General features: G+C 39.7%; 1 protein-coding gene across 5 annotated transcripts in view; it reads left to right on the top strand.

Annotated features, from left to right (window-relative positions):
• Positions 1 to 26578, top strand: part of PSEN1 (presenilin 1) — a 72989-nt gene that overhangs the window by 8979 nt on the left and 37432 nt on the right. For 3 of the 5 annotated variants that reach the window (XM_004754827.3, XM_013057481.2, XM_004754828.3), the window contains 3 exons: positions 1434 to 1512; positions 1605 to 1744; positions 25959 to 26212. In XM_004754827.3, coding sequence (XP_004754884.1) covers positions 1658 to 1744; positions 25959 to 26212 — 341 coding nt within the window. In that variant the 5' untranslated portion in view covers positions 1434 to 1512; positions 1605 to 1657. The remainder of the gene's footprint in view (positions 1 to 1433; positions 1513 to 1604; positions 1745 to 25958; positions 26213 to 26578) is intronic. The other 2 variants (XM_004754831.3, XM_004754830.3) reach the window with 2 other exon arrangements.

Genomic DNA, 26578 nt, shown 5'->3' with positions numbered 1-26578 from the left:
ATCCATGTCAGTTAATCGTGGGCTGAAGCTGGAAGGGAAGAGAAAGGTTGGCATGGTATGTGGGGTAGAAGGGAAGCATACCTTGATTAAAAATTTGTCATGGTTTAAGTGATCTAGATACATGTGTAATTAAGAGTTAATTTGAACTCAGTACTAGAGAAAAAGTTTCTTTGTTTGTTTTTTAACCTGCTTTCTGTGTTTTTGATGAAAAAAATCACTAGAATATAAAAACAGTATTTAGAGGATCAAGGATCCTGAAGTTGAGAATGAAAATGAAATAGGAGTTTGACAAGATATTTTCACGTGTGTACATGGTGATGTTTTAGTCACTGTGAATGAGAATACTGCTTAGATACACGAACAGATTTCTTTCTGTATTTCTGAAAACTTTCTGTGGAAAGGAAAATTGAATGGAACTAGAGGGTATTATGCTAAGTGACATAAGTCAGTCACAGAAAGACAAATACCATATGATTTCACTAATGTGTAGAATTTAAGAAACAAAACAGATGAACATAGGGGAAGGGAAGGAAAGATAAAATAAGATGAAAATTGAGGGAGAGGCAAACCATAAAAGTCTCTGAACTCTGGGAAACAAACACGATCATTGGAAGAGAGGTGGGGGTTGGACGGAAGGGGTAACTGGGTGATGGACATTAAGGAGGACACGTGATGTAATGAGCACTAGGTGTTGTATGCAACTGATGAATCACTACCTTCTACCTCTAAAACGAATTTAAAAATAAGAAAAGCAAAGTTGAAATCATAAAGAATTGGCTGATGGAAATTAAGGCAGACAGACAGCAAATGGGAATGTGTGTCGTTCCCCCCGCCCCCATCTCCCACCCACCAGGAGAGCGAACTCTGGGAGACCAAATGATGTGTGGAAAGAAGGCTGTGCCAAGATGCCAGGGAGAGAGAGACCTAAGGCTCGGAGTTAGGAGTCTGTGATTTTTGTCCTGGTCTGCCCAGTTGTGTGATTTTTAAGCAAGTCAGTGAACTTAGGTTCTCTTCTGCTTTTATAAAACAGGTATGTTACCTGTTTACCCGGGCTTGGGCATTTTGGTAAGGATAAAATGAGATGACAAAATTTTGCCAAAGTAAAAGCACTAGACAATTTTATGGAGATAGAAAGCTTAGGGTCGAATTAGTCAGCATAGAAAAAGGAATGTTGATGAGAACATTCTTTAATATCATTTAGCTCCATTTGCTCTAAATCTGAAATCAGATATTTTTTGATTAAAAGTATTTGGTTTCTCAAGTAGATCTATTAATTACTGAAGAGATATCTTGAGCTAACAAAAGTTTGTCACTTGAAATTGATGGCAGATGAATACATTTCTGGCTTACAAATTACGGATACAGAAATATTCTAAGTACTTGATTGGTGTGAATAGATTTACTCTGGGTGACCTGGTAAAATCCTATTTCAGACGTAATCCGGAAGCCCACAAGTGACAGCCTTCGAGGTCCTTAGAAAGCTTGGCCTGGAGAAGAACACATGAAAGAAAGGTTTGTTTTTGTTGAATGCAATTTACAAAAGTGTTTAAAAATGAAAGTATAATTGTAATGCACAAAGGATTATTTTCTTTTTCCCTTTTCAGAACCCCAAGAGGCTTTGTTTTCTGTGAAAAAGTATTTCTATACGGTTGCTCCAATGACAGAGTTACCTGCACCCTTGTCCTACTTCCAGAATGCACAGATGTCCGAGGACAACCACCCGAGCAATACTGTACGTAGCCAGGTACAGTGTCAGCCTCTGAAATTGCCCTTGCCAGACTATGGACTTAGTGACCACCTTCCCTCATGTCCAAGAGAGGCTGAGGGGGCTGAGCAGACTTTCTCTCCTTTTCCGAGTTTCCCTATTTGCTGAACTTAAAGTGATGGTAAAGTATTGCATCATTTAGTGCTGGGGACACAAGGCTGTGTGAGACAGTTCCTCCCTGCCTCGGATATTGCCTCCTGCATTAAAGCCTTCAGCTTCCCCAGCTGTTTATTCTTTCACCTGTATTGCTCTTACTCTACCATGGGTTGAGGACATTTTATTTGCTTTTATTTTTTCAGTGCCTTTCATGGTTCTTACTTTTTCAGTGCCTATCGTGGTTCCTGACACAATGCCCAGTAAATGCTCACTGACGGAATGCACGTGATGAGTGCAAGGCTAAGTGTAGAAATCCTAAGAGAGTTCAAGGGAGAGAATCAAGAAAGGGGTGTAGGGGCGCCTGGGTGACTCAGTGGGTTAAAGCCTCTGCCTTTGGCTCAGGTCGTGAGTCCAGGGGCCTGGGATCGAGCCCGGCATCAGGCTCTCTGCTCAGTAAGGAGTCTGCTTCCCCCTCTCTCTCTGCCTGCCTCTCTGCCTACTTGTGATCTCTCTGTCAAATAAATAAATAAAATCTTAAAAAAAAGGGGTGGTGTAACCAGTGGCATGGGACACAGACATCAAATCAACCTGCAACTCTGATAGCTAGCTAGTCATTTACAGATTGAATTTAGACCCCACAAATGGCCTGTGAGATGGCTGGTAAATGGGTAGGATTTTTAGAGGTCGATCTGGAATTGGGGAAAACAACAAGGCCAACTATAAACTATGCAGGCTGCGAGGGGTCAGGTTGGGTGGGGTGGGGTCACCCTTCCCTTTATGAGAACCAGTGAGCAGAACCAGTGGTGGAAGGAAACCGGTTCTGGGTCAATAAAAAAAGAGTTGTCTCACAATTTACCGTACAGCTGCAAGGGTGTGGTGTAGTGTTATCTTGTCACTAAAAGCAGTCACAGAAGCTGGAAGACTGCCAACCAGATCTGCAAAGGATTAGTCTGGTTAGTCTGTGGAATGAGCAGTGAGCGAGAGCAGCAACTGGATAGCCTGGAAGTTCCCTTCAGACTCATATTTAGGATTCCAGTCAAGGGTCAACATGTGAGGAAGAGACTTCACAAAGTAGACTTTGATGGATGGGTAAGATTAGAATAGAGCAAACCGGGGTGTCATCACTGGTGGAAGAAATCCCACTAGTGCAGGGAGAATTTTCCTAAAATATAAATAGACAGGGAGGCAGTATCCAGAGCTATGTCATCAGAGGCAGATCACACTGTACTGCCAAAACATTTTTAATCAAGTGAAATCAAGATAAAATGATTCTGGGGGAAGCCCTGAAAGGGAACACAAGCTGTAAAGGGTAGTGTGTAGCCTGAGGGGTGTGTGGGGGAAGGGAGAGCAGAGGAGCTGCTGCTTTCTTGGTTCCTGGGGGACAGTGGGTGTTAACAAAGACTGGTTTTTGTGGCAACACGTTTGCAACAGTTGCTGGATTTGCTCCTTTTTGCTATTTCCTAGGAATAGCTTTTTGAGAAGTTAGGATGAGGCCAGATCATGAAGTTTTTGGTAGTTTGGATACTACAGACTTTGTAATCATCTTTAAACTGTTACTTGAGAGAGGGAAAGTGGGGACAGCCCCAACTTAGTCTCTGGGTACCCCTTCCTTAGCTGTTTTATCTTTTATCTTGTGGATCCATTTGAACAAAAGATTCCACAACTAACATATTTTGGGGAAAAAAAAAAACAAAAACAACCCCCCCCCCAACAGGTATATGTCACTTATGTGTCCCAAACCTCTCACAGGAGTCTCATCTCAGCATAAAATCTGGTCTGAGATCTAATTTTTTTTTTTAAGGATTTTATTTATTTATTTGACAGAGAGAGATCATAAGTAGGCAGAGAGAGAGGAGGAAGCAGGCTTCCTGCTGAGCAGAGAGTGGGATGCAGATCATAACCCTGGGATCATGACCCAAGCCAAAGGCAGAGGCTTTAACCCAGTGAGCCACCCAGACGTGCCTGAGGTCTTATTTTAAGCTCCCCATCCTGTGCTCTCATGTCTTATCTTATCTCTTATCTTATCTCTCAGCACCCTCTCTCTCCCTGACTGCTTCCTCAGTTCTGTCTCTGGGTCCTAGATTATTCTCCCAGTCTTCTCAGATGTCTCCCTTACTTGATTTATTGAGGTGACCTCCTGAGTCACCTTATCAGTGAGGCCTTGCCTTCCTCAGCGCCCTTCCCTGCCGCCCCTTACACCCTGTCTCTGCTTTCCTTGTGTATAGCGCTTATCTAGTATTTCTAGCTTGCTGTCTACTGCCTTCTTGTGTTTGCCTGCCTCCCTCTGCCGTGTAAACCTGAATCCCCAGCTCCAAGAGCACTGCTTGGTATGTAGTGAGCTCTCCATTATTAATGCAGTGTTACTTATATCCCTCACCCTCAGGTTTTGTGGGGCTTTCATGGTAATTTTTTGGATTGCTCTTTTTTTTTTTAAACACCTTAGTGACTAACATATTAAAATAAAGGGTGCTCTGGGGGAAGTACAGTTGACACAGGATTTTTATTGATAATTACATATACTTAGGTAATATTAGTTAGTCTTAGTTCTAGGGGCACCACTGCTCAGAATATCATGCCTGATTTATTTAATTTTAACCCTGCCATTTGATAATGTGACATTAAATAGATTTATCTTTTATTTATTTTCTCAAAAATATCTTCTACAGGGGCGTCTGAGTGGCTCCAACAGTTAAGAGTCTGCCTTTGACTTGGGTCGTGATCCAGGGTCCTGGGATCAAGCCCTGTATCAGGCCTCCTGCTTACTGAGGAGTCTGCTTCTCCTTCTCCCTCTGGCCCTTCCCACCCCAACTCATATTCTTTCTTGAATGCTCTGCTCACTCTCTCAAACTTAAAAAAAAAAAAAAAAAAAAAAAAAAGTTCTACAACTTAAAAGATCTTCTGTATACATTCTCATACTTTCCAGTTACCGTTGGATAGGTATTAGTCCTGTTTTATTTTATTTTGATTTATTTATTTATGGAGCACCTGGGGGGCTCAGTTGCTTAAGCATCTGCCTTCGGCTCAGGTCATGACCCCAGGGTCCTGGGATTGAGCCCCTGAGCCCCACATCAAGCTCCCTGCTCAGTGGAGAGTCCGCCTCTCCCTCTCTCTGCCTCTTCTCCAGCTTGTGCATGCTCACACGCTCGTGCTCGCTCTCACTTCTCTCTCTCAAATAAATAAATAAAATACTAAGAAAGAGAGATCTGTTTACTTGAGGGGGCTGGTGGAGAGAGAGCAGAGGACAGGGCGGAGAAAGAATCCTCAAGCAGGCTAGCTGCCGAGCCTGAGCACAGAGGCTGAGGCAGGGCTCAGTCCCAGGACCCTGAGATCATGACCTGAGCTGATATCGAGAGTCAGGCACTTAACCAACTGAGCCAGCCAGGTGCCCTATTCCCCTTTGATAGTTTAAATGCTTGTCCAGGATCACATAGAAAGTTAAATGACAGACCTGGAACATAAAACTGTACTTTCTCATGTCAAACTTCCTCCAGTGTTCCTTCTGTTCTCCCAACTATCTCTTACCCCAGAAAAATGTTAGAAAACTGAAAGGAGATACTGGATGAAAAAAATTCTGGGGAAAGAAAGCACTAAGTGTATATTCATTTTGTACCAGTGTACTTAAAAAAAGAAAGAAAGAAAAAGGAAAAGAATCTCATTGTTAGCTTTTATGGCTATAAAGAAGCCATTGTGTATATGCTTCAGTGTTAGGAAAAACTGGGGGCAAGTCCAAATTTAAATTGAATGTAGATGCCTGTTTTTGTGGATTAATTGAAAGCAGCTCTTTTATTTCTCCTCTTGGATCCTGGATTTGTTAAATGCAAGCACATGAAGACAAGCCTCTGCAGGCATAAAAAAAGCCTTATGAGGCTTATTTCTTCTTCATTTGCACAGTGGCTAGTTAAGAGGAATCCAGGAAATTGGGAGATAGAGAAAGTTGCAATCTTTCCACACTGCTCAGGAAAGGAAACTAGCATCTTGATTGTCTTCTGTATGTTGGACTCTCTGCAAGGTAGTGTTACAAACCTTAGTTCTAGGACCTTACATTTTGGGGACATTCACCATAAGCGAGCAGATTTTCCTTCAGTCGCCCCTTTGTTGAATTAAAGTGCTATTAAGGTCTAATAAGGTGCATCTCTATATGAATATATCCTCTAGAGTATACAAATAGGCTATTTTACATTAAATATTACAAAAAGAAATGAGTATTCACTTAAAAATATTGCTGAAACTGAAAAGAAAGTAACTTTCCTTCAGAATTTATTCAAGTATCAGTGTCAAGAAATGGATGTACTCTTCTTTTCCTCTACTCAGTATCTTCCTCCAAGGTCAGGAGCATCCCTAGTCTTGAATTCCTTTTATGAGGCAGTCCTTTGAGTTTGGGAAAGATATCTGAGGATAACCAGATACTGAAAACTGTTCAACACCAGTGAATTGGCATTTAGGGGTTATGGCTGAGTGATGTGCAAATAGATCCCTCACAGGAAAGAACTAACTTTGATCCACTTGTACTTTGAAACAGCTGTGTGTAGTTTCAGTACTTCATTTTTCCCATCTGTAAAATTAAGATAGTTTACTACATAGATTCTCTTTCAGGAGTTTTGTTGTGACCAGGAGTTAGAGTTGCCAACTGTCCTGGTATGCCCGAGACTGACAGGTCCCTGGAACACAAGACTTTCAGTTTAAAACTGGGACAGTCCTGGGCGCCTGGGTGGCTCAGTGAGTTAAAGCCTCTGCCTTCGGCTCAGGTCCCGAGTCCAGGGTTTTGGGGTTGAGCCCCACATCGGGCGCTCTGCTCAGCGGGGAGCCTGCTTTCCCCTCTCTCTCTGCCTGCCTCTCTGCTTACTTGTGATCTCTCTCTCTGTCAAATAAATAAATAAAATGTTAAAACAGGAACAGTCCTGAGAAAATAGGATCAAGTTGATTACCCTATCAGAAGCATAATGAAATCATTTTGGATCTGATCAATCCAGTTTAACTCAATTAATGAGATGACTCTGTTGTATAACTTCAAGCATTATTGCAGTGATATAGTGTTAGTGTTCACACAGATAAAACATTTTTCTCTTTCCAGAAGTGAAATGTTGCCCATGGCTTCATTCTTCTATCCTTAGCAGATGCACGATAGGCTGCCTTAGCCCAGAAAAGATGTTTTCCTTTTGTAAGCTCTTATGGGTAATCCTATTCACAGTTAAGGGAGTTGAAGTTTCATGAGATTAGAGAGCTGAAAAATAGTGTTTTTTTTTTTAAATTTAGAAGTCTAAATTTTGGGGCGCCTGGGTGGCTCAGTGGGTTAAGCGTCTGCCTTCAGCTCAGGTCGTGATCTCAGGGTCCTGGGATCGAGCCCCACATAGGGTTCTCTGCTCAGTGGAGAGCCTGCTTTCTCCTCTCTCTCTCTGCCTGCCTCTCTGCTTTCTTGTGATCTCTCTCTGTCAAGTAAATAAATAAAATCTGTCAAGTAAATAAATAAAATCTTTTAAAAAAAAAGTCTAAATTTTTAAATTTAAAAAATGTTGAACTTTTTATTGTGAAATATTTTGAGGATATAGAGAAAGTATGACAAATAATATAATAAGCACCCATGTACCTACCACCCAACTTTATTAACTTTAACATCTTGTCTTTTAGGCTGTGTATGTTTTATTTTTGAAGATTATTTTCACTAACCTTTTTCTGTTTCTGTTATATATTGATCTATAGAAACAAAATCCAAACCAAACAAAACAAAATTTTGCAAATTATTTTGAACAGATTGTCTAGTTCTGTAACAAAAAGAAATTACAGATAAAATTGAAGCACCTCTCCCACATTCACCTTCTTTTCCCTGAATAGTAGTTACTATCCTGAATTTAGTATTTACCATACTATATTTATGAACATGATATTTAATATATCACTTTGCATGTTTTGAAAGTATATGTATTTGTGTGTGAAAGTTGTAGAAGAAAATTTACCACATTTTTGAAATGTGTAGGTACATGTTACAGAAGAAATGTCTTTGGAATTGATATATTGATAGATGCATATAGCTTTAGTTTTTTTGTTTTTTCTTTATTTTGTGAATATATAAAAATGTATTTTTTTGTTTGTAGGTATTTAGTAGTTTCCAGTTTTTTACAGTAACCAACAGTGTTTCAATGACATTCTAATTTATTAAATCTGCATGTGTGTGAGTTTCTCAGTGATAATTGCTGCCATTGGGTATATAGATCTTAAACTACATTAGAGATTGCCAGTATGCTTTCCAAAGTGGTTGTATATCAAGAGCGTACAGCAGTTTTCATTTCTCTACATCTTGGCTAGTTCTTGGTATTGTCTGACTTAGTGTGTATTAGTTGGATGGGTTTGAAATGATTCCTCATGTTATTTTACTTTATTATCTTTTAAAGATTTTATTTGTTTAATTTGATAGAGACACAGTGAGAGAGGGAATATAAGCAGGGGGAGTGGGGGAGAGGGAGAAGCAGGATTTCTGCGAGCGGGACTCAATTCCAGGGCCCGGGGATCATGACCTGAGCCAAAGGCAGACACTTAACGACTGAGCCACCCAGGAGCCCCCTCTTCCTGCCCCACCATGTTATTTTAATTGTATTTCCCTAATTTCTAATAAGGTTGGTGGAGCTTTTTTCCTTATGCTTATTGCCCATTTACATTTCCTTTTCTGTGAATTGCCTGTTTATGTTCTTTGCCCATTTCTCTTTTGTCCTTTTTTTTTCTTTTCTTTTTTGGTTGTCTTTTTCTTACTGATTTTTTGGAAACATCTATTTTGGTGGGGAGGAGGGATGCTAATCTCATGTTGGCTTTATACTTCTGAAATATTTTCTCCAGGTTTGCAGCTTCAGTTTGTTTATGGTGCATAGTTGAAATGTTTTAAGTTGGTGAATTAGTCTTTCCTTTTAAAAGTGAAATTTATTTGTATTTTTTCAATTAGAAATAGTTTAAGAGGGGCACCTGGTGGCTCAGTTGGTTAAGTGTCTGCCTTAGACTTAGGTCATGATCCCAGCCAGGGGCTCTTTCACTGCCTGCCACTCCCCCAACTTGTGTTCTTTCTCTCTCTCTCAAATAAATAAACTTTAAAAAAAGAAATTGTATGAGAAAAATTTGCAGTGTAGATTATAAGTCCTGAATATGATAAAAGCTTTTCCATCTCTTATAAAGGAAGACTGAACTAAACTAGCATAGAGAACACTGCAGTGTTGTCCAACTAGTTTAGCTGTTCCATTCGTTGTCTTACATCTGCATCAGAAAAATAAAAATAGAATATTGGTGATGTTGGTGATTTTTACCTTTTATTTTTCTGGATGTTCTCTAATATATTTATCTCATAATTTTAAAAGAAATCTTTATGTTTTTAAATTTTTATTACTTTTTAAAAATTTACTTATTTTAGAGAGCAAGCTGGGGGGAAGGGCAGAGGAATTTTTTTTTTTCTTTTAAAGATTTATTTATATTAGAGGAACAGCTTGATGGGAGGAGGGGGCAAAGGCAGAGTGAGAATCTCAAGCAGTCTCCCTGCTGAGTGCAGAACCTTGATCCCACAATCCTGAGATCATGAACTGAGTTAAAACCCAGAGTCGGATGCATAACCAACTATGTCATCCAAGCACCCCTTAAAAGATAACTTTTATTTTATTTTACTTTTAAGATTTTATTTATTTAACAGAGAGAGACACAGCGAGAGAGGCAACACAAGCAGGGGGAGTGGGAGAGGGAGAAGCAGGCTTCCCGCTAAGCCATTCTCCAGCTTAAGACTGAAATGTTTATAATGCATTTTAGAATATTTTCCTCAACAATAATAAAAGTTTTTGGATTTAACCTTTAAACTTTGATTATCTGCAAAACCAACCCATATAAAACATCTTAATTGCTACTGATAACAGATGCTTATTGACCCCATCTAGTCTGTAAAGTCCCTAAAAGCAGAACTTTGTTCATGTTTCTGCCTTTGGAGTTTATTGATCACCCAGTATCTCTAAACCAGTTCCCTACAAGTCTCCCAGGTTTTTCTCACATTAGCAAGAACACTTAAGTTTTGTATCTGTGAATAAAAATCTGAGGTGAATCTTACTAGCTCACCTTTTGTGTGAGAGGCTTCTCTGGGCTTCGTGGTCTCTGGACACACTTCCCTTAGCCATCTTAACATCTAGACTGTTGATGCCATGTTACGTCTGCGCTGCTGTCACCTTGTGGGGCAGAGCTCCAGTTTTTATGTAGAATGGCTCAAACAGTATTTCAATATGTCACAAGAACTAAGCCGAGTCTTCATTCTATTCTTTTTCCCTCAACAAATTGTCTCTGCTTCCTTAGAGATGGCATTCAGTCAAAAATTTTACTTCTTTCCATTAGTTGACTCATCACCTCACCTGGAAGCTAGCATGGACTTCATGTTTGGTTTTGTTGTTAGTTGGCTATGTCTGTAGGGACTGGAGTCTAGAAGGTAAACTAATGACAACTATTTCTGACAAAGGCCACAAAGCTTACAAGTTGTGAAATAGTCGAAGTTCTTGGTTTCCTAAATGTATTGTGTAGGTTGGGGGGCACCTGGGTGGCTCAGTGGGTTAAGCCTCTGCCTTCGGCTCAGGTCATGATCCCAGGGTCCTGGGATTGAGCCCCACATCGGGCTCACTGCTCAGCAGGGAGCCTGCTTCCTCCTCTCTCTCTGCCTGCCTCTCTGCCTACTTGTGATCTCTGTCTGTCAAATAAATAAATAAAATCTTTAAAAAAAAAAAAAAGCTTAAAATGTATTGTGTAGGTCGGTTATTAAAGTAGCTCTAACAAGAACATTGTCTGGGCCTTTTTCTGTGGTTTGTGATCCATCATAATCCTTAGGTTTACTTTTACTGTACCTATTAAAATAGTTTGTATGGTTTTATTTTGATTTTGGTGCAAAATTTTAATTGGTAGAGCTCTCTTTCCTTGACCAGTCACTATTCTTTGCCAGAAATCAGCCTCCTTGTCAGCTGACATGACAGGGATATACTAAAACTAGAGGAAATTGAAAATACAAACTTCAGAAGAGTAAAAATTCATGTTTTGATTTAATGTGGACTTGCATCTTTAATGAAGATTAGCACACACCTTAGTTTCCTAAGAAACCTGTGGATTTCTTTATTAAGTAAGTCTAAGATTTGCTTATATTGTTTATCAACCCTTTTTAAATGTGTACTAGAGCAATGATTTTTTTTTTTAAGATTTATTTATTTATTTGTTTATTTGAGAGAGAGAGACAGTGAGAGAGAGCATGAGCAAGGAGGTCAGAGGGAGATGCAGACTCCGCATGGAGCTGGGAGCCCGATGTGGGACTCGATCCCAGGACTCTGGGATCATGACCTGAGCCAAAGGCAGTCGTCCAACCAACTGAGCCATCCAGGCATCCCAAGAGCAATGATTTTTTTAAACCTTTGTGTACATTGGAATCCCCTGGAAGAACTGTTAATAAAAATTCTCTGGCCCCCCAAACCCAAAGTTACTGATTCTGTAAGTCTGAGATGAGACCACAGAATTTGCATTTCTGACCCAATCCCAGATCTTGTTGGTACTTTTGGTTTACGGTTTAGGAACTAATTTATTAGGTGAAGAAATAAAGGGAGGGGCGCCCGGGTGGCTCAGTGGGTTAAAGCCTCTGCCTTCGGCTCAGGTCATGATCTCAGGGTCCTGGGATCGAGCCCCGCGTCGGGCTCTCTGCTCAGCAGGGAATCTGCTTCCCCCTCTCTCTCTGCCTCTCTGCCTACTTGTGGTCTCTGTCTGTCAAATAAATAAATAAAATCTTAAAAAAAAAAAAAGAAATAAAAGGATAGTGATATCAGAGAAAAATAGATTAAAAAATAGGATATTCAGTATTTTTATTCATATTAGTTTATTCTGACCCAAATTTTCTAGACTTTAAAGAAAGAAATTGTCAACAGCCTTTTTGATTTATAGTAGAAATAAAAATCAGTCATTTTTACTAAAAAAATCAGTCATTTTTACTAAAAAAGAAGCCTTAAAGCAGTAATCCCTTGAGAGATCAATAAGGATTCTCTATATAAAGCGGTTGCTGAAGAACACTTACACAAGTCTGCTACCTTCAACGGCTAAATTTACATTAAAGTATGTTTAGTCTTGGGTTGTCTGGATGGCTCGGTGGGCTAATATGCCTCCGACTCTTGATTCCAGCTCAGGTCTTGATCTCAGGGTCATGAGTTCGAGCCCTGCACTGGGCTTCATACTTGTGCATGGAGCCCACTTTAAAAAATAAAAAAAGAAAAGTATGTAAAAAAGGCATGTTTAGTCTTTACAAACTAAGGTTATCTGCATTATCTTTTTTTGAATTCAAAACATTAAATGGAAAGAACTTTATTAAGTTGTTAGGAAATCATAGACTGGCAGAACTAACTTTGTTTTCTAAATGATGATGGGTCACTTTTTTTTTGAGTGTGAGAAATTCTATAAAATTAAGCAGCAGACAGATCTATAAGCTATTTAGTGTTTAAGTACTTGGGACCTTGAGAAAATAAAGGAAAGGAGTGATGTAAATTTAAACTGAACCGGGCCCAATAAGCCTTTGACAGTGTTGTTATAGTGTATAGTAATGAATAGTAATGAATTTTCCCAGTTATGTCTAAATGAAGTAAGGAGAAAGAAAACTTAGTCTTGATGACCTCCAGAGGAATGTGCTTCCTTCTGTATGAGAGTAGTCAGAGATCTTTGCTACAGATCTTAAGAGTTTGTTAAAAACAAAACCAAAAAAACCCCTCTAGATTCAAGCCTAACACAACAGCCCCATAAATATTAAATGTTATCTTTAACCAGTTACGTCAACTGTTCAGGGAAATGACAGCCTTCCTTCACGTTAGAGTAATGGTTAAAGCTCTGACTTCAGGGAATCATGAATCTTGGCCAGATGCTGGATGGAATTCTGTGTGCTGTTGGAAACATGTTGCCTATGATTAATAAATATTTTCAAGTGTTCCACATAACTTGACTGTTCTTCAATTAAGCCACTCTTCTAGTTTTTCCTATATTGCGGTCTCAGGAGCTGCACATTTCTCACTCTAGAAATCCAGACAGTTTCCATGAAGTCTTACAGGAATGTTACTTTTTGCTATAAATGAATACTGACTTTTAAGTAAATAATATGCAGACTGTAAACACATCAACATAATGAAATACATTGTAATTTTTTAGACATGCTGATTGTTATTACATGAAAATGCATATGTGAAAAATATTAGATTAAAAAAGCAGGACACAATATTTTTGAACATTCATTATAACTGTAAATATGTATGTATGTTGAAAAACAGATTTTGGAGTGTAGTAAGAATAAGTTGTTTTCCTCATAAAATCATTTACATTCATATGCAGCAATATAAAATTATAAACTTAAATGTGGCAGTAACTGCCATGAATAAAGTAAAAAAATAAATTGTCAGAGGCTTGTAATGATAATGACAGGTGGATCTTAACACATAAGGAATTCCTATGAAGTCAAAAGGAACATAACTCAGTAAGAGCATTGCCAAAGGATATGAGCAGTATATAGGGAGGAAGAAGAAATATAAATGTCAATAAATACATGAAAAGGCTAGTTGATCAACCTCTCTAATAATAAGAAACAGAAATGAAAACTTTTTTTTAACTTATCAGTGAGCAAGGATTGAAACCCATTGTGGCTGGCTCAGTCAATAGATCATTTGCCTCTGGATATCTGGGTTTCAGTTCAAGCCTCATGTTGGATGTAGAGATTACTTAAATCAATTAAATAAAATCTTAGGGCGCCTGGGTGGCTCAGTGGGTTAAGCCGCTGCCTTCGGCTCAGGTCATGATCTCAGGGTCCTGGGATCGAGGCCCGCATCGGGCTCTCTGCTCAGCAAGGGAGCCTGCTTCCCTCTCTCTCTCTCTGCCTGCCTCTCCATCTACTTGTGATTTCTCTCTGTCAAATAAATAAATAAAATCTTTAAAAAAAAAATTAAATTAAATCTTAAAAAGAAAAATGCAGGGCACCTGGGTGGTTCAGTGGCTTAAGCCCCTGCCTTCGGCTCAGGTCGTGATCTCAGGGTCCTGGGATCAAGCCCCGTGTCGGGCTCTCCACTCAGGGGGGAGTTCGCCCCCCCAACTCTTGTCTCCTGCTCTGCCTACTTGTGATCTCTCTGTCAAATAAAATCATTCCAAAAAAGATTTATTAAAAAGAAAAATGCAAAAAAACACCCCCCAATGCTACTTAAGGTATGGGGAAATAGGCATTCCCATGTGCTTCTCATGGGAGTTTAATTTGTGTTTATTTGGAGGTAAGTTGTCAAGTCTGCAAATGTGGAAGTCTTTTGGAAATAATTTGACAATTAAATCTAAAAATACACACCTTTTTTTTTTCCATATATGTATATATTTATTTATTTGACATAGAGAACAAGCACAAGCAAGGGGAGCAGCAGGTAGAGGAAGAGGGAGAAACAGGCTCTGCACTGAGCACGGAGCCCGATGCAGGTTTCGATCCCAGAACTCTAGGATCACCAAAGGCAGACGCTTAACCAACTGAGCCACCCAGGTGCCCCTAAAAATGCACATACTTTTTGACTTAACAATTTCCACTTCTAGAAATTTATCCTATAAAAATATTAGCACAAGTGTGCCAAGAAATGTAGACATTTGATGAGACATTATGTGTAACAATGGGAATTTTAAGATAATTTTAATTCTGTGTTCCTTATGGTTTATCCAATCAGTACTATAAAACAGTGGTTAATAATAGGATGACTAAACTGTCTAGAATCCCTGCTCTAGACCTCCTTAGCACTGATTTTTTGGTAAATTTTCTGGCCTTGAAGCTTCAGTTTCTTTTTCTGTTAAATAATGAAGTTTATAGTATTAATAAACTCAGAGTTTATTACTCACCTGTAGTGCTTAGCATATTGTCCCACACATATGTGGTCATTAAATCTTAGCAATTATTATCATAAGTGTCGTTACTCTGCTGTTTTTGTGAGGACAGGTGTAATCTGCTGTCATAGAAAGGTATCTGATACACTATAGGTGACAAAAGCAAATAGAGACTATGGCTTTAAAAAGAGAAATCTCGAAGTATGGGGTGCCTGGCTGGCTCAGTCAGTAGAGTATCTGACTCATGTTGACCTCCTATTGTGACTTCAAGCCCCATGATGAGTGTAGGGCTTACTTAAAAAAATTAAAATTAAAACATCTAAAGGTACTTAAGATTGTTCACCATGTTCATATTGTGGGGCAAAGATTAGGGAGGACAGTTTTCTATGTTAGAAACAAAAGTTTGTAACACTTTTTAAAACTTGTAAAAATGTTTATAAACTTCTCTTTATCAACATTTTTGTTTATGTATAGTCTTTTGGTTTTTTTCCCCAAGATTTTATTTATTTGAGGGAGAGCATAAGCAGGGGGAGGATCAGAGGCAGAGGGAGAAGCAGACTCGCTGAACAGGAATCCCTACTTGGGGCTTGATCTGAGGACCGTGGGATCGTGACCTGAGTTGAAGGCAGACACTTAGCCGACTGAGCCGCCCAGGTACCCCTGTTTATAGTATTTTAATTACAAAAATAAAACTTAAAAAAAAAAAAAGCGGGGGCAGGCAGAAAACAAGGCTTAAAAAAAAAAAAAAACAGGCACTACACTGTATTAAAAATACCTCCACAATTTTTGCTGCTTGAGAAATACTCTCCCTTGCTTGAGGGTCGCATGCTTTTGGTGGCCAGAGTTGTACTTGCATCACGTTTTGAAGTAAGAAAAAGGGAGAAAGAATTAAAACGAAGACTCTGACTTAATGGTGTAGGAGTCCCAGAGAATCTGGCTTCATAGGAATTCACTTCCCACATACTTACCACTTCCCCTAGGACTCCACCCTCCCTGACGCTTACAACATTTATATAGTGAGTAATCCTTCCTTCTGTCACTGAAATGAAATCATTTATAATGGCTACAGCACTTGTTTTTCTAAACCTTAAAAATAGCTTTTAAAGGCAAAACTGTGGAGGCAATAATAAGACCAGTGGTTGCCCAGAGTTGTAGTGGAGAGCGAGAGATATAAATAGGCAGAATACAGAGGATTTTTAGGACAGTAGAACTATTGTATATGGTACTGTGATGGATACATATTATACATTTTTTAAAACTCATGGAATGTGTAACATCAAGAATGAGCCTTAGTGTAAACTATGGACTTTGGGTGATAATGGCATGTTAATATAGATTCATTGATTAGAAATGTACCACTCCGGTATAGGATGTTGATGGCGGGGGTGGGGGGTCGTTGGTGAAGGCTGGGAAGCAAGGGCATGTGGAATCTGTACTTTCTGCTCAGTTTTGCTGTGAACCCAAAACTGCTTATAAAAAGTAAAGTCTGTCTTTTTAGCAATGACCTACCAAGCTACACACACAGAATGTCTTTATATTTTTAATCTTTTAGAGGTATATGCTAAAATATTTACAAAGGAAATGATCTGTCTGAATTTATCTCAATGCTAGACGGGTAAGGTGTATGGGAAAATAGATGGAGTAAGATTAGCCGTGAGTTGGTAGTAATTAAAGCTGAGTAAACTGTACATGGGACTTCATTTTACACTTCTGACGGTATTTGTCTGAACTTTTCCCATAATAAATGTTTTTTAAATTAGTCTTAAAAATAATGCTAATTTATCATCTTAATATTTAACCTTTTTTTTTTTTAACATTTTATTTATTTGAGAGAGAGAGAGCACAGCGGGGGTTGGGGGGAGCTGCAGAGAGAGTGGGAGAAGCAGGTTTCCCGCTAAGCACGGAGCCCTGAGGGACTTGATTTCAGGAGCCTGGGATCATGACCTGAGCCAAAGGCAGATGTTTAACCGACTGAGCCACCCTGGTGGCCTAGTGTCATCCTCCTTTTTTTAACAGTTTCAAAGCACCTACACACCCCTTTTGAGAAAGACACTTCAGGTTTTTTTGGTGGTTGTTGTTGTAATTAGCATACAGTAAAGTACCCATATTTAAAGTATATGATTTCTTACGCTAAATACATTGTTTATTTTTCACCAAACAGAATGCAATAAACATCTTCAAATCTGATTTAAAAAAAAAATAGGGCACTTGGGTGGCTCAGTGGGTTAGAGCCTCTGCCTTCGGCTCAGGTCATGATCCCAAGGTCCTGCGTTCGAGCCCCACATTGGGCTCTCTGTTCCATGGGGAGCCTGCTTCCCCCCAACCCCACCTGCCTCTCTGCCTACTTGTGATCTCTGTCTGTCAAATAAATAAATAAAATCTTAAAAAAATAGAAAATAAATAAAAATAAAGTATACGATTTGATAAGTTTGGGTATTTGTATACCAAATTCAATTCAAGCGTATGCTTGAAACCACCACCACTGTCAAGATAATGAACTTAATCACCCCCCAAATTTTCCCCATGTTCCTTTGCAGTCTGTCCCTTTTGGCTCTCCCTAGCTTACTCCTCATCCCCAGGCAACTACCGATCAAGTTTTTGTCCTTACACTCTAGTTTTCATTTTCTAGACATTTGCACAGATGAGTTCATGTGTTATATACTCTTTTGCCTGGCTTCTTTGATTCAGTTTTGAGAATTTTGAAGTTCATCTATGGCATGGCATGTATCAATTATTTATTCTTTTTTACTCCTGAGTTGTATTCCATTATATGGATAGATCACAGTTTTTTATCCATACTTGTTAATGGATATTTGTGTTGTTTCCAGTTTGGGGTTATCAGTAAGGCTGTTATGGATATTCATGTACAAATAATTGAACAAACATACACTTTCATTTATTTTGAGTAAGTAAGAGTAGAATATGATCCAATGTAATAGGTATATATTTAACTTTTTAAGATACTGCCAGTTTTCCAAATTGGTTGTAGATTTTTACAACAGCATTGTATAAGAGTTCTAGTTCTTCCCCTTGGTATACTTGGTGTAGTCAGTCTTTTTAATATTTTAGCCATTCAAGAGGGTATGTAGTAATATCTCATTGTGGTTTTAATTTATATTTTTCTGAATAATGATGGCAAGTATCTTTTCATGTGCTTATTGGTCATCCTCATATCTTGGGGGAAGTGTCTGTTCCAGTCTCTTTCCCAATTTTTAAATTCGGTAGTTTGCTTTCTTTGTGAGTTTTGAGAGTTCTTTATATATTGTGGATACAAATTCTCTATAATATGTATGCTTGGCAACATGTTTTCCTAGTCTATGGCTTGTCTTTTTATTTTCATAACTGTTTTTTGAGAAGGGAAATAGGTTAGTTTAGATATTGATGGAAGTCTCTTTCATTAGTTTTTTCTTCTGTGGCTCTTTTTTTGTGTGTCATCTAAGAAATCTTTGCCTGGGGCGCCTGGGTGGCTCAGTGGGTTGGGCGTCTGTCTTTGGCCCAAGTCGTGGTCTCAGGGTCCTGGGATGGAGCCCTTCATCGGGCTCTCTGCTCAGCAGGAAACTTCCTTCTCCCTCTCCCTCTGCTGCTCCCCCAGCTTGTGCTGTCTTGTTCTCTATGTCAAATAAATAAAATTAAAAAGTGAAATAAAATAAAATTAGATTATTTTTTGTTTTTGAGTTGTAGGAGTTCTTTATATATTCTGGATATTTACCATCTATCAGATACATGATCTGCAGATATTTCTCCCATTCTGTGGGTTTCCCTTTTATTCTGTTGATTGTTTCTTTTTTTTTTTTTTTAAGATTTTATTTATTTATTTGAGAGAGAGACAGTGAGAGAGAGCATGAGCGAGGAGGAGGTCAGAGAGCGTAGCAGACTCCCCATGGAGCTGGGAGCCTGATGTGGGACTCAATCCCGGGACTCCGGGATCATGACCTGAGCTGAAGGCAGTCGTCCAACCAACTGAGCCACCCAGGCGTCCCTGGTTGTTTCTTTGATATAAAGAAGTTTTTTTTGTTGTTTTGTGTTTTAAAGATTTTGTTAATTTATTTGACAGAGAGAGAGAGATCACATGCAGGCGGGGACGGGGGGTGGGGGGGGTGGGGAGTGGGCTCCCTGCTGAGCAGAGAGCCTTATGCAGGGCTCAATCCCAGGACCCTGGGATCATGACCCAACCTGAAGGCAGAGGCCCAACCCACTGAGCCACCCAGGCACCCTGTAACAAAGAAGTTTTAAAATCTGATAGTGTCTTATTTGTCTATGTCTGCTTTTGTTCTTTAATTTCTCTTAGGAAATATTTTGTAGTTTTCAGTGTATAAGTATACTAGGGTCTCCCCAGGATCATGCTTATGTTCAGTGAATAGCTAGAAGAACTGACAGAACGCAGAAAGGCTGTTACACTCACTGGCTATAGCTTATTACAGCAGAAGAATACAAATAAACACATTGAAGGGCAGAGTCCAAGAGATACCAGGCATGAGCTTCCAGTTTTTTCCTCCTGGCAGTCATAGGAGCAGTGAGTGTTTAATTCTCCCAGGAACATGCTGACTGGGAAGCTTACTTGAGCTTTGGGTCCAGGAATTTTACTGGGGGCTGGTCATGACTGACCACAATTCTCTAGCCCCTCCCAAGGTCAAGCAGATATTTGTGGCCCAAGACCTTCACCATAGATGACATTGTTAGCAGTGTGGCCCAAAGCCTCATGTAAATAAAAACACTCTTAACAGGCGGGATATTCCAAGGGCTTAGAGGTTATCTCCCAGACACCAGGCCAAATCTTTCTCTGTCCTGTGCAGGATTTGGGCACCCCCTGACCTACTGAGTTAATCCCTTACTACACTGCAGGCCTTTCACATTTTTTCATTCTTTAGGTCTTAGCTCACACAGCACTTCCTCAAAGAGATATGCTCTGGCCACATTATCTAAAAGTAGTCCCATCCCCCATTTTTTAAAAAGTCACATCACCCTGTTAGCAGTACTGTCCAGCTCCCGTGAGCTTGTTTATTATCCCCTGCTTGAAATCCGTTCATGAGAGCAGAGACCTCATCTATCTTTTTGACTGCTATATCCCTGGCATTCGCTTTTTAAAAAATTAGTAAGCGTAATGATTAAACCTAGAAACTAAAACAGTACAATAAGCCAAATATGGTCCTGAGTACCATGAGCTAGGGGCAAAGGATATGAAAAAAGCTCGTAGAAAAAAAAAAGCTCATCTTTTCTAATAATAAAAGAAGCTACACCATGTTCGCATATTTAACCTATTAGGTTGGTAAAAATCCAAGCATTTCATAGCTTGCTTTGTTATTAAGGGCTTGTTGAAATAGGAACTGTTCTGTACTGCTTGGGTCTTTAAATTGATAGAACCCATAGGAAGGGTGATTTGGCAATACATACCAGAATTTTAAATGCATATGTACTTTGACCCAGTAGTTTCACTTCAGGAAACTTAGCCTATAGATATGCTTTGCACATGAGAAATAACTTGTAGGGGGCATTCACTGGAGCAGTGTTTGTAAATGGCAAAAAGTTGGAAGCATAGTTACAGCAGCAGTGTCCACAATAGCCAAAATATGGAAAGACCCAGATGTCCATTGAGAGATCAGATGAATGAATAAAGAAGACGGTGTGTGTGTGTGTGTGTGTGTGTGTGTGTGTGTGTATGTGTGTGTAATGGAATTATTACTCAGCCATCAAAAAGAATGAAATTTTGCCATTTGCAACCATGTGGTTGGAACTAGGGGGTATTAGGCTAAATGAAATAAGTCACAGAAAGACAAATATTTAAGAAACAAAACTGTTGACCATAGGGAAAGTGAAGGAAAAATAAGATGAAAATGGAGAGGGAGGCAAACCATAAGAGATGCTTAACTCAGGGAAGCAAACATCCTTGCTGGAGGGGAGGTGGGTAGGGAGATAGGATTATTGGGTGATGGGCATTAAGGAGGGCACTTGATGTAAAGAGCACTGGGAGTGATATGCAACTGATAAATCACTAAATTCTGTCCCTGAAACTAAAATAATGCAGTATATGTTAACTAAATTGAATTGAATTTAAAAAAAGAAAAAGAGATGGAAGCAAGATAAATGTTTGTCTTTAGGAGATTGGCCTAATACATTATGATAGGTTCAGACACTGGTTATGTAGCTGATTTAAAAAGGTTTTGCGGGGGGGGGGGGGGGGGGGGGCTGGGTAGCTCAGTCGTGGAGCACTGCCTTTGGCTCAGGTCATGATCCCAGGGTCCTGGAATGGAGCCCTGAGGGCTCCTTGCTCAGCAGGGAGCCTAATTCTCCCTTTCCCTCTGCCTGTTGCTCCCCTGCTCCTGCTCGCTCTATCAAATAAATAAATAAGATCTTTTTTAAAAAATGATGTTTAAAAATAAAAAGTTTTTCAAAGAATAAGGATGTACTTATGTACTGATATGTAAAAAAATCTCTAAGATACATAGTTAAGTAAAGAAAGCAAAGTGCAGGATAGTACATTTATTATACTAAAATAATTTGTGTAAAAAGTGGGAATGAGAATATATATTTGTATTTGCATATACATCAAGAAACTGCAGAGAATAATGACAGTGGCGACCTGGAGCATTATATAATTAAATAGTTATGTGGGAGATTTTTTTTATGTTATTCCTTGTTACATTCTTTGACTTTAGAATCGTGTGAAAATTTTACCTGTTTAAATAAACTTTATTTTAAAGAAATTGAAACATACAATTTTATTTTTGTTTTTTTTGGAAACATGTAGTCAATTTTAAAAACAGTATCAAAGGTACTATAAAGAGAAAGGGTGCACTAAACCGTGCTCTCCATCCCATATCAGCTTCAAGGGTGGGGCAGGGTGGGTTTGGCTCTTGTTCATTAGAAACCAGAATATCCAGTTGAGTACTGTGAATGAACATATTATGATTGCTTCTTTCATGCTGGACTTACCCAACTGAGCTGTTCATGGAGCCTAATAGGACAGCTGTGGTGCCATAGAAAGAACAAAGATTTTGAAGCAAGAAACTTGAATTTGATTCCTGTGTCTACCGTTTTCTGGCCTTGAGATTTTAAACAAATTATTTTAACATCAATCTACCAAAACCTCTCTATATATACAAAGAATAAATGAAATAATGCAAGCATGCTTTGTAAATTATCAAATACCATATAAAAAGAGCTGTTGTTATGTGCATTTTGGTTTATATTGCATAGTAATCAACCCATTCAGTTGGTCATAATTGTATTGCTGAACATTAGTCGCAAACAAAACATTCTTAGCATATGACTTAGTTACCTCCTTCAAAAAAAATAGAAGTATGGATTTCCTCAACTTTCTTCAGCCGTCTGTCACACTGTGTCCCTGGCCTCCAGAGCCTGCATTGCCTTCCTACTGGACTTTGGTCACTCCAAAGACTTGTGATCAGGAAAAATTACCTTTCTTACTGAGTGGTGTATATATCTCTGCCTTTTGTGCTTTGGAAGTTTCCTTTCTGTTCCTCATAGGGTTTAAATCTTCATAAATATTTTCTGTGTGAGGTCAGAGAGTTGCTACTTCCTGACCTCCAGACTGAGGTAGAGGGGCTCCAGTTCCTTTGTGAAGCCAACTTTTCTCTCTTCTGTTCCCCTCCATGTGTCCCCTACCCTGTTCCATGAGTTTTCATCTCCCAGTCTGGTTTCCTCAATCTCTTCTGCTAGTCCTAACTCTGTGCTTTGACCCGGTAAGTATGCTCAGGTCTAACACTCCCGAAATGTTTTCAAATGTGAATCCCTTCTGTTGTCACATCTTGTATTTTTTTGCTTCAAAGAATGATTGCCTTGAACTCTTCAACTTCCATTCATTCCCCAGTTCACTATGATTTATGATCTTGTTACCCTCTTAACTCTTTTACTTTTGTAAAAACACTGGCCCAACTTTCCCCTGCTAAATTCAGTGGCTTTTCAGCTCTCCTACGGCCTGACTGTTGATGACACGTCTGACATGTACTCCTTTGGCTGCTGTCATGTATTCTTCCTGGGATTTCTTCCCTCTCCCCTATTTTTCTCTTAATCTCTTTGGCTGGTTTTTCTCTTACAACCTGCTGCTAAAGCTTAGGCGTTATCCACTTCTCTCCTTGGTCGTCATCCACTCTGCTTTTCTTTCCACAGTTATTGGATTACGTAATAACCAAGTCCATACTGTTCCGCTTTCAATCTGTACTCCCTGAGATTTCATCCATTTCCATAACTGTAGAAACTAATGAATGCCGGACTGTACCCTTGGACTTCGCTGCCTTGTTGCCGGTACCTCACATTCACCTATCTCCCTAATTAAATACTTCTCCTCTCCTCCTACCTGCTCATCTTCTTGTGTCCCCTGCTGTATCAATGCCATCATCACCTTCCCGTCCCTTATGCCAGAAACCTCCAGAATTATCCCTGACTCCTTCATATGTAATTTGCCATTCACATGTAATTTGCCACAATGCCCTGTCAGTTCTGCTTCTGACATACCTTTTGCATACATCTCCCTGTTTTCATCGCCACACAGTCAGGTTTCTTTAAAATGAAACATAATTTAATGTGTCACCACCTCAACCTTACTAATTTTTATGACTTTTTATTGCCTATAGGACAAAGTCTAAAGCCCTTGGGCATGGCAAATGAGATTTTTTACAACATGTTCCTAACCTTTTCCTGCCACCAGTCCTGACAAACTGTGTTCCCCAGCCAGCCTAGGAGTCCTCACTGTTTTGTTTTGTTTTCCAAGCTATTATTTATTTGACAGTGAGAGAGGGAACACAAGCAGGGGGAGTGGGAGAGGGAGAAGCAGGCTTCCTGCTGAGCAGGGACCCCGATGCGGGACTCAGTCCCAGGACCCTGGGATCGTGACCCGAGCCAAAGGCAGACGCTTAATGACTGAGCCACCCAGGTGCCCCTCGCACTGGTTTTCTATATAGGTTTTATTTTTCAGTTTCACACCTTTACACCACTGTCACGTCTCTGCTTGGAGACCATTCACCTTCCACTCACTTTTCTCAGGAATCGTATCTTTGGGGTGCCTGGATGGCTCAGTCATTAAGAGTCTGGCTTTGGCTCAGGTCATGATCCCAGGGTCCTGGGATTGAGCCCTGCATTGAGCTCCCTGCTTAGCGGGAAGCTTGCTTCTCCCACTCCCCCTGCTTATGTTCTCTCTCTTGGTATCTCTCTCTCTCTCTCTGTCTATATCAAATAATTAAATAAAATCTTTTTTTTTTTTTAAAGGATCATATCTTTATGCTGCCTTTTTGGACCACATAGAATTATCAGTCCTGCAGCACTTTATATTTATCCTGTATTAAAGCAAACTTATGATCTGAAGGATCTTTTTAATTTCAGTATTGCCATAGCACAGTACCTGGAATATAGAATTTTAATAATTACTTACAGGATGAATATTTTCAAAGTAAAGTGAAAAAGAACTCAGCCAGTTCTCAGTGCAGACACTGAGTCTGCTGAGTTCCTGTGTTGTCTTGTGAACAGCTCATTGAAAGGTGGTTAAGAGCTTGATTTCTGGTCGGTCATGCCTGGGTTCAAACTCTCTCTGTAATGCTTCCTAGCTGTGGCCATTTCCCCACCTACAAAGTGGTGATGACGGGGTGGCTGTGAGAATTTAATGTAAAGCACGTATCACAGTCCAGTACATCCTAATAATTTTAAGTTATTATTAAGAGTGTAATGTATTTTTAATGACTAACAGTAATAGTTACACTCTGTAGTCAAAAATGAGGTAAAAGAGTGGCATGTTCTCACAAGATCTTCATAAGAGAACCTGTTCTTATCTTAACTAAGCTGGTTACATTTTACCAGCAACAATGGCTGTCAGTCTGCTTTCCTCTCCTATTCTGTACTTACCTAGGAGGAGTGCTGTTCTTTTCCTCCTTTTATCTGTTATTTTTATTATTCTTATTAATGCTCTTCATATTCACTCTCTCCTTTACAAAAAGTTGAGTTTTAGATATGAACAGTGATACCAAAAAGGAAGTTGAACTTGAAAGATAAGAAAGGGTAAACCCAGCATAAGGATAAAAGTGGTGTTTGGATTAAGAAACCGAGGAAAGTAGAATCTAAGAAAGGTTCTAGTTTCATTCGGTCATTTGTCAAATATTTGTTGCTCCTTCATTCTATACAAGGCAAGGTGAGGACGCCTCTGGCTGGAGGAGCATCAGAATTGTTTAAGGCCTAATTTCTCTCTGTAAAGATTTTTTTAAATCTTTCAAATAAATTTTTGAAATAATTGTAGATTTACATGCAATTTTAAGAAATAATAGATCCCTTGTATATCACTGTAAGGATTTTAAGTCTTATTAATAATGAAGGTTGGGGGGCACCTGGGTGGCTGAGTGGGTTAAAGCCTCTCTCTGCCTTCAGCTCAGGTCATGATCCCAGGGTCCTGGGATCGAGCCCCGCAGGGAGCCCGCTTCCTCCTCTCTCTCTCTGCCTACTTGTGATCTCTGTCTGTCAAATAAATAAAATTTAAAAAAATAATAATAATAATAATGAAGGTTGTGGCGCCTGGCTGACTCATTTGGTGGAGCAGGCAACTCTTAATCTCAGGGTCATGAGTTCAAGCCCCACACTGGTTGTAGAGCCTAGTTAAAAAAAATTATGAAAGGGAGATAGTTCCTTGTATAACTGGTATGAAACTGCAGGTGGAAAGCAGTTCTTAATTTTGAAAAAGGTGAGATTACTACACTTGCAGCTGTAATAAATAAGGTTTCATGCAGGTATCAGTTTTTAAGCCAAACCTCAGAGGATTACAGTTGTATTAGGTTGAGAATGGAAGAGGAGAAAGAGGTAAAACCCAGAAAGAGCCGGATGAGAGGGAGGACCGGGTTCCTGCACCAAAGAGCGGCAAATCATCTAGACAGACAGACATACCTACATACAAACATTTATTTATTTGTCAGAGAGCGCACAAGAAGGGGAGCTGCAGGCAGAGGGAGAAGCAGACTTCCTGCTGAACAGGGAGCCCCATGTGGGACTCAACTGAGGATCCTGGGATCATGACCTGAGCTGAAGGCAGACGCTTAACCTACTGAACCACCCAGAGGCGCCTCATCTAGACTTTTAAATTGCACGCCTTTTGTGAATTGATTCTTTCTTGCTTTGAGTTTTTAGAACTCAAGTAATGATGGGCCTCTCCTTAATCTCAGGTCTAATTACTCCGTTTTCCGTTTTTATAAAATACCTTGATTCTACTGAGAGTCTGACTTCTTGAAAAAAGTTTCTCTTGTGCTTTTAGAATGACAGCAGAGAACGGCACGAGCACAGCAGTGAAAGGCGGAGACGTGGCAACCCTGGGCCATTATCTAATGGACGACCCCAGGGTAACTCACGGCAGGTGGTGGAACAAGAAGAAGAGGAAGATGAAGAGCTGACGTTGAAATACGGCGCCAAACATGTGATCATGCTTTTTGTCCCCGTGACTCTCTGTATGGTGGTGGTCGTGGCTACCATCAAATCAGTCAGCTTCTATACCCGGAAGGATGGACAGCTGTATGTATGAGTGTTTAATTATTCCCAAGACTGGTCTGGCTTTCCTTTTTTTTTTTTTTTTTTTAAAGATTTTATTTATTTATTTGATAGAGAGAAATCACAAGTAGTCAGAGAGGCAGGCAGAGAGAGAGGGAAGCAGGCTCCCCGCTGAGCAGAGAGCCCGATGTGGGACTCGATCCCAGGACCCCGAGATCATGACCCGAGCCGAAGGCAGTGGCTTAACCCACTGAGCCACCCAGGCGCCCCTGGCTTTCCTTTTTAGTGCGTCGTCATCACCTTGGAGGCTCTGCTCTTGAGGGAGCACGAAGTCCTCTCTGACTGCTCTGGCTGTCAGGGGTTATTATTTGTTGCTTTAAGCAGAGAAAA

This window comes from Mustela putorius, unplaced genomic scaffold (assembly GCF_011764305.1).
Source record: "Mustela putorius furo isolate JIRA1106 unplaced genomic scaffold, ASM1176430v1.1 tig00000129_pilon_pilon_pilon, whole genome shotgun sequence".
In the NCBI taxonomy this organism is placed as follows: Eukaryota; Metazoa; Chordata; class Mammalia; order Carnivora; family Mustelidae; genus Mustela; species Mustela putorius.
The sequence above is the reverse complement of the archived record's forward strand: the minus strand, read 5'-3'. Positions and strand labels throughout refer to the sequence as shown.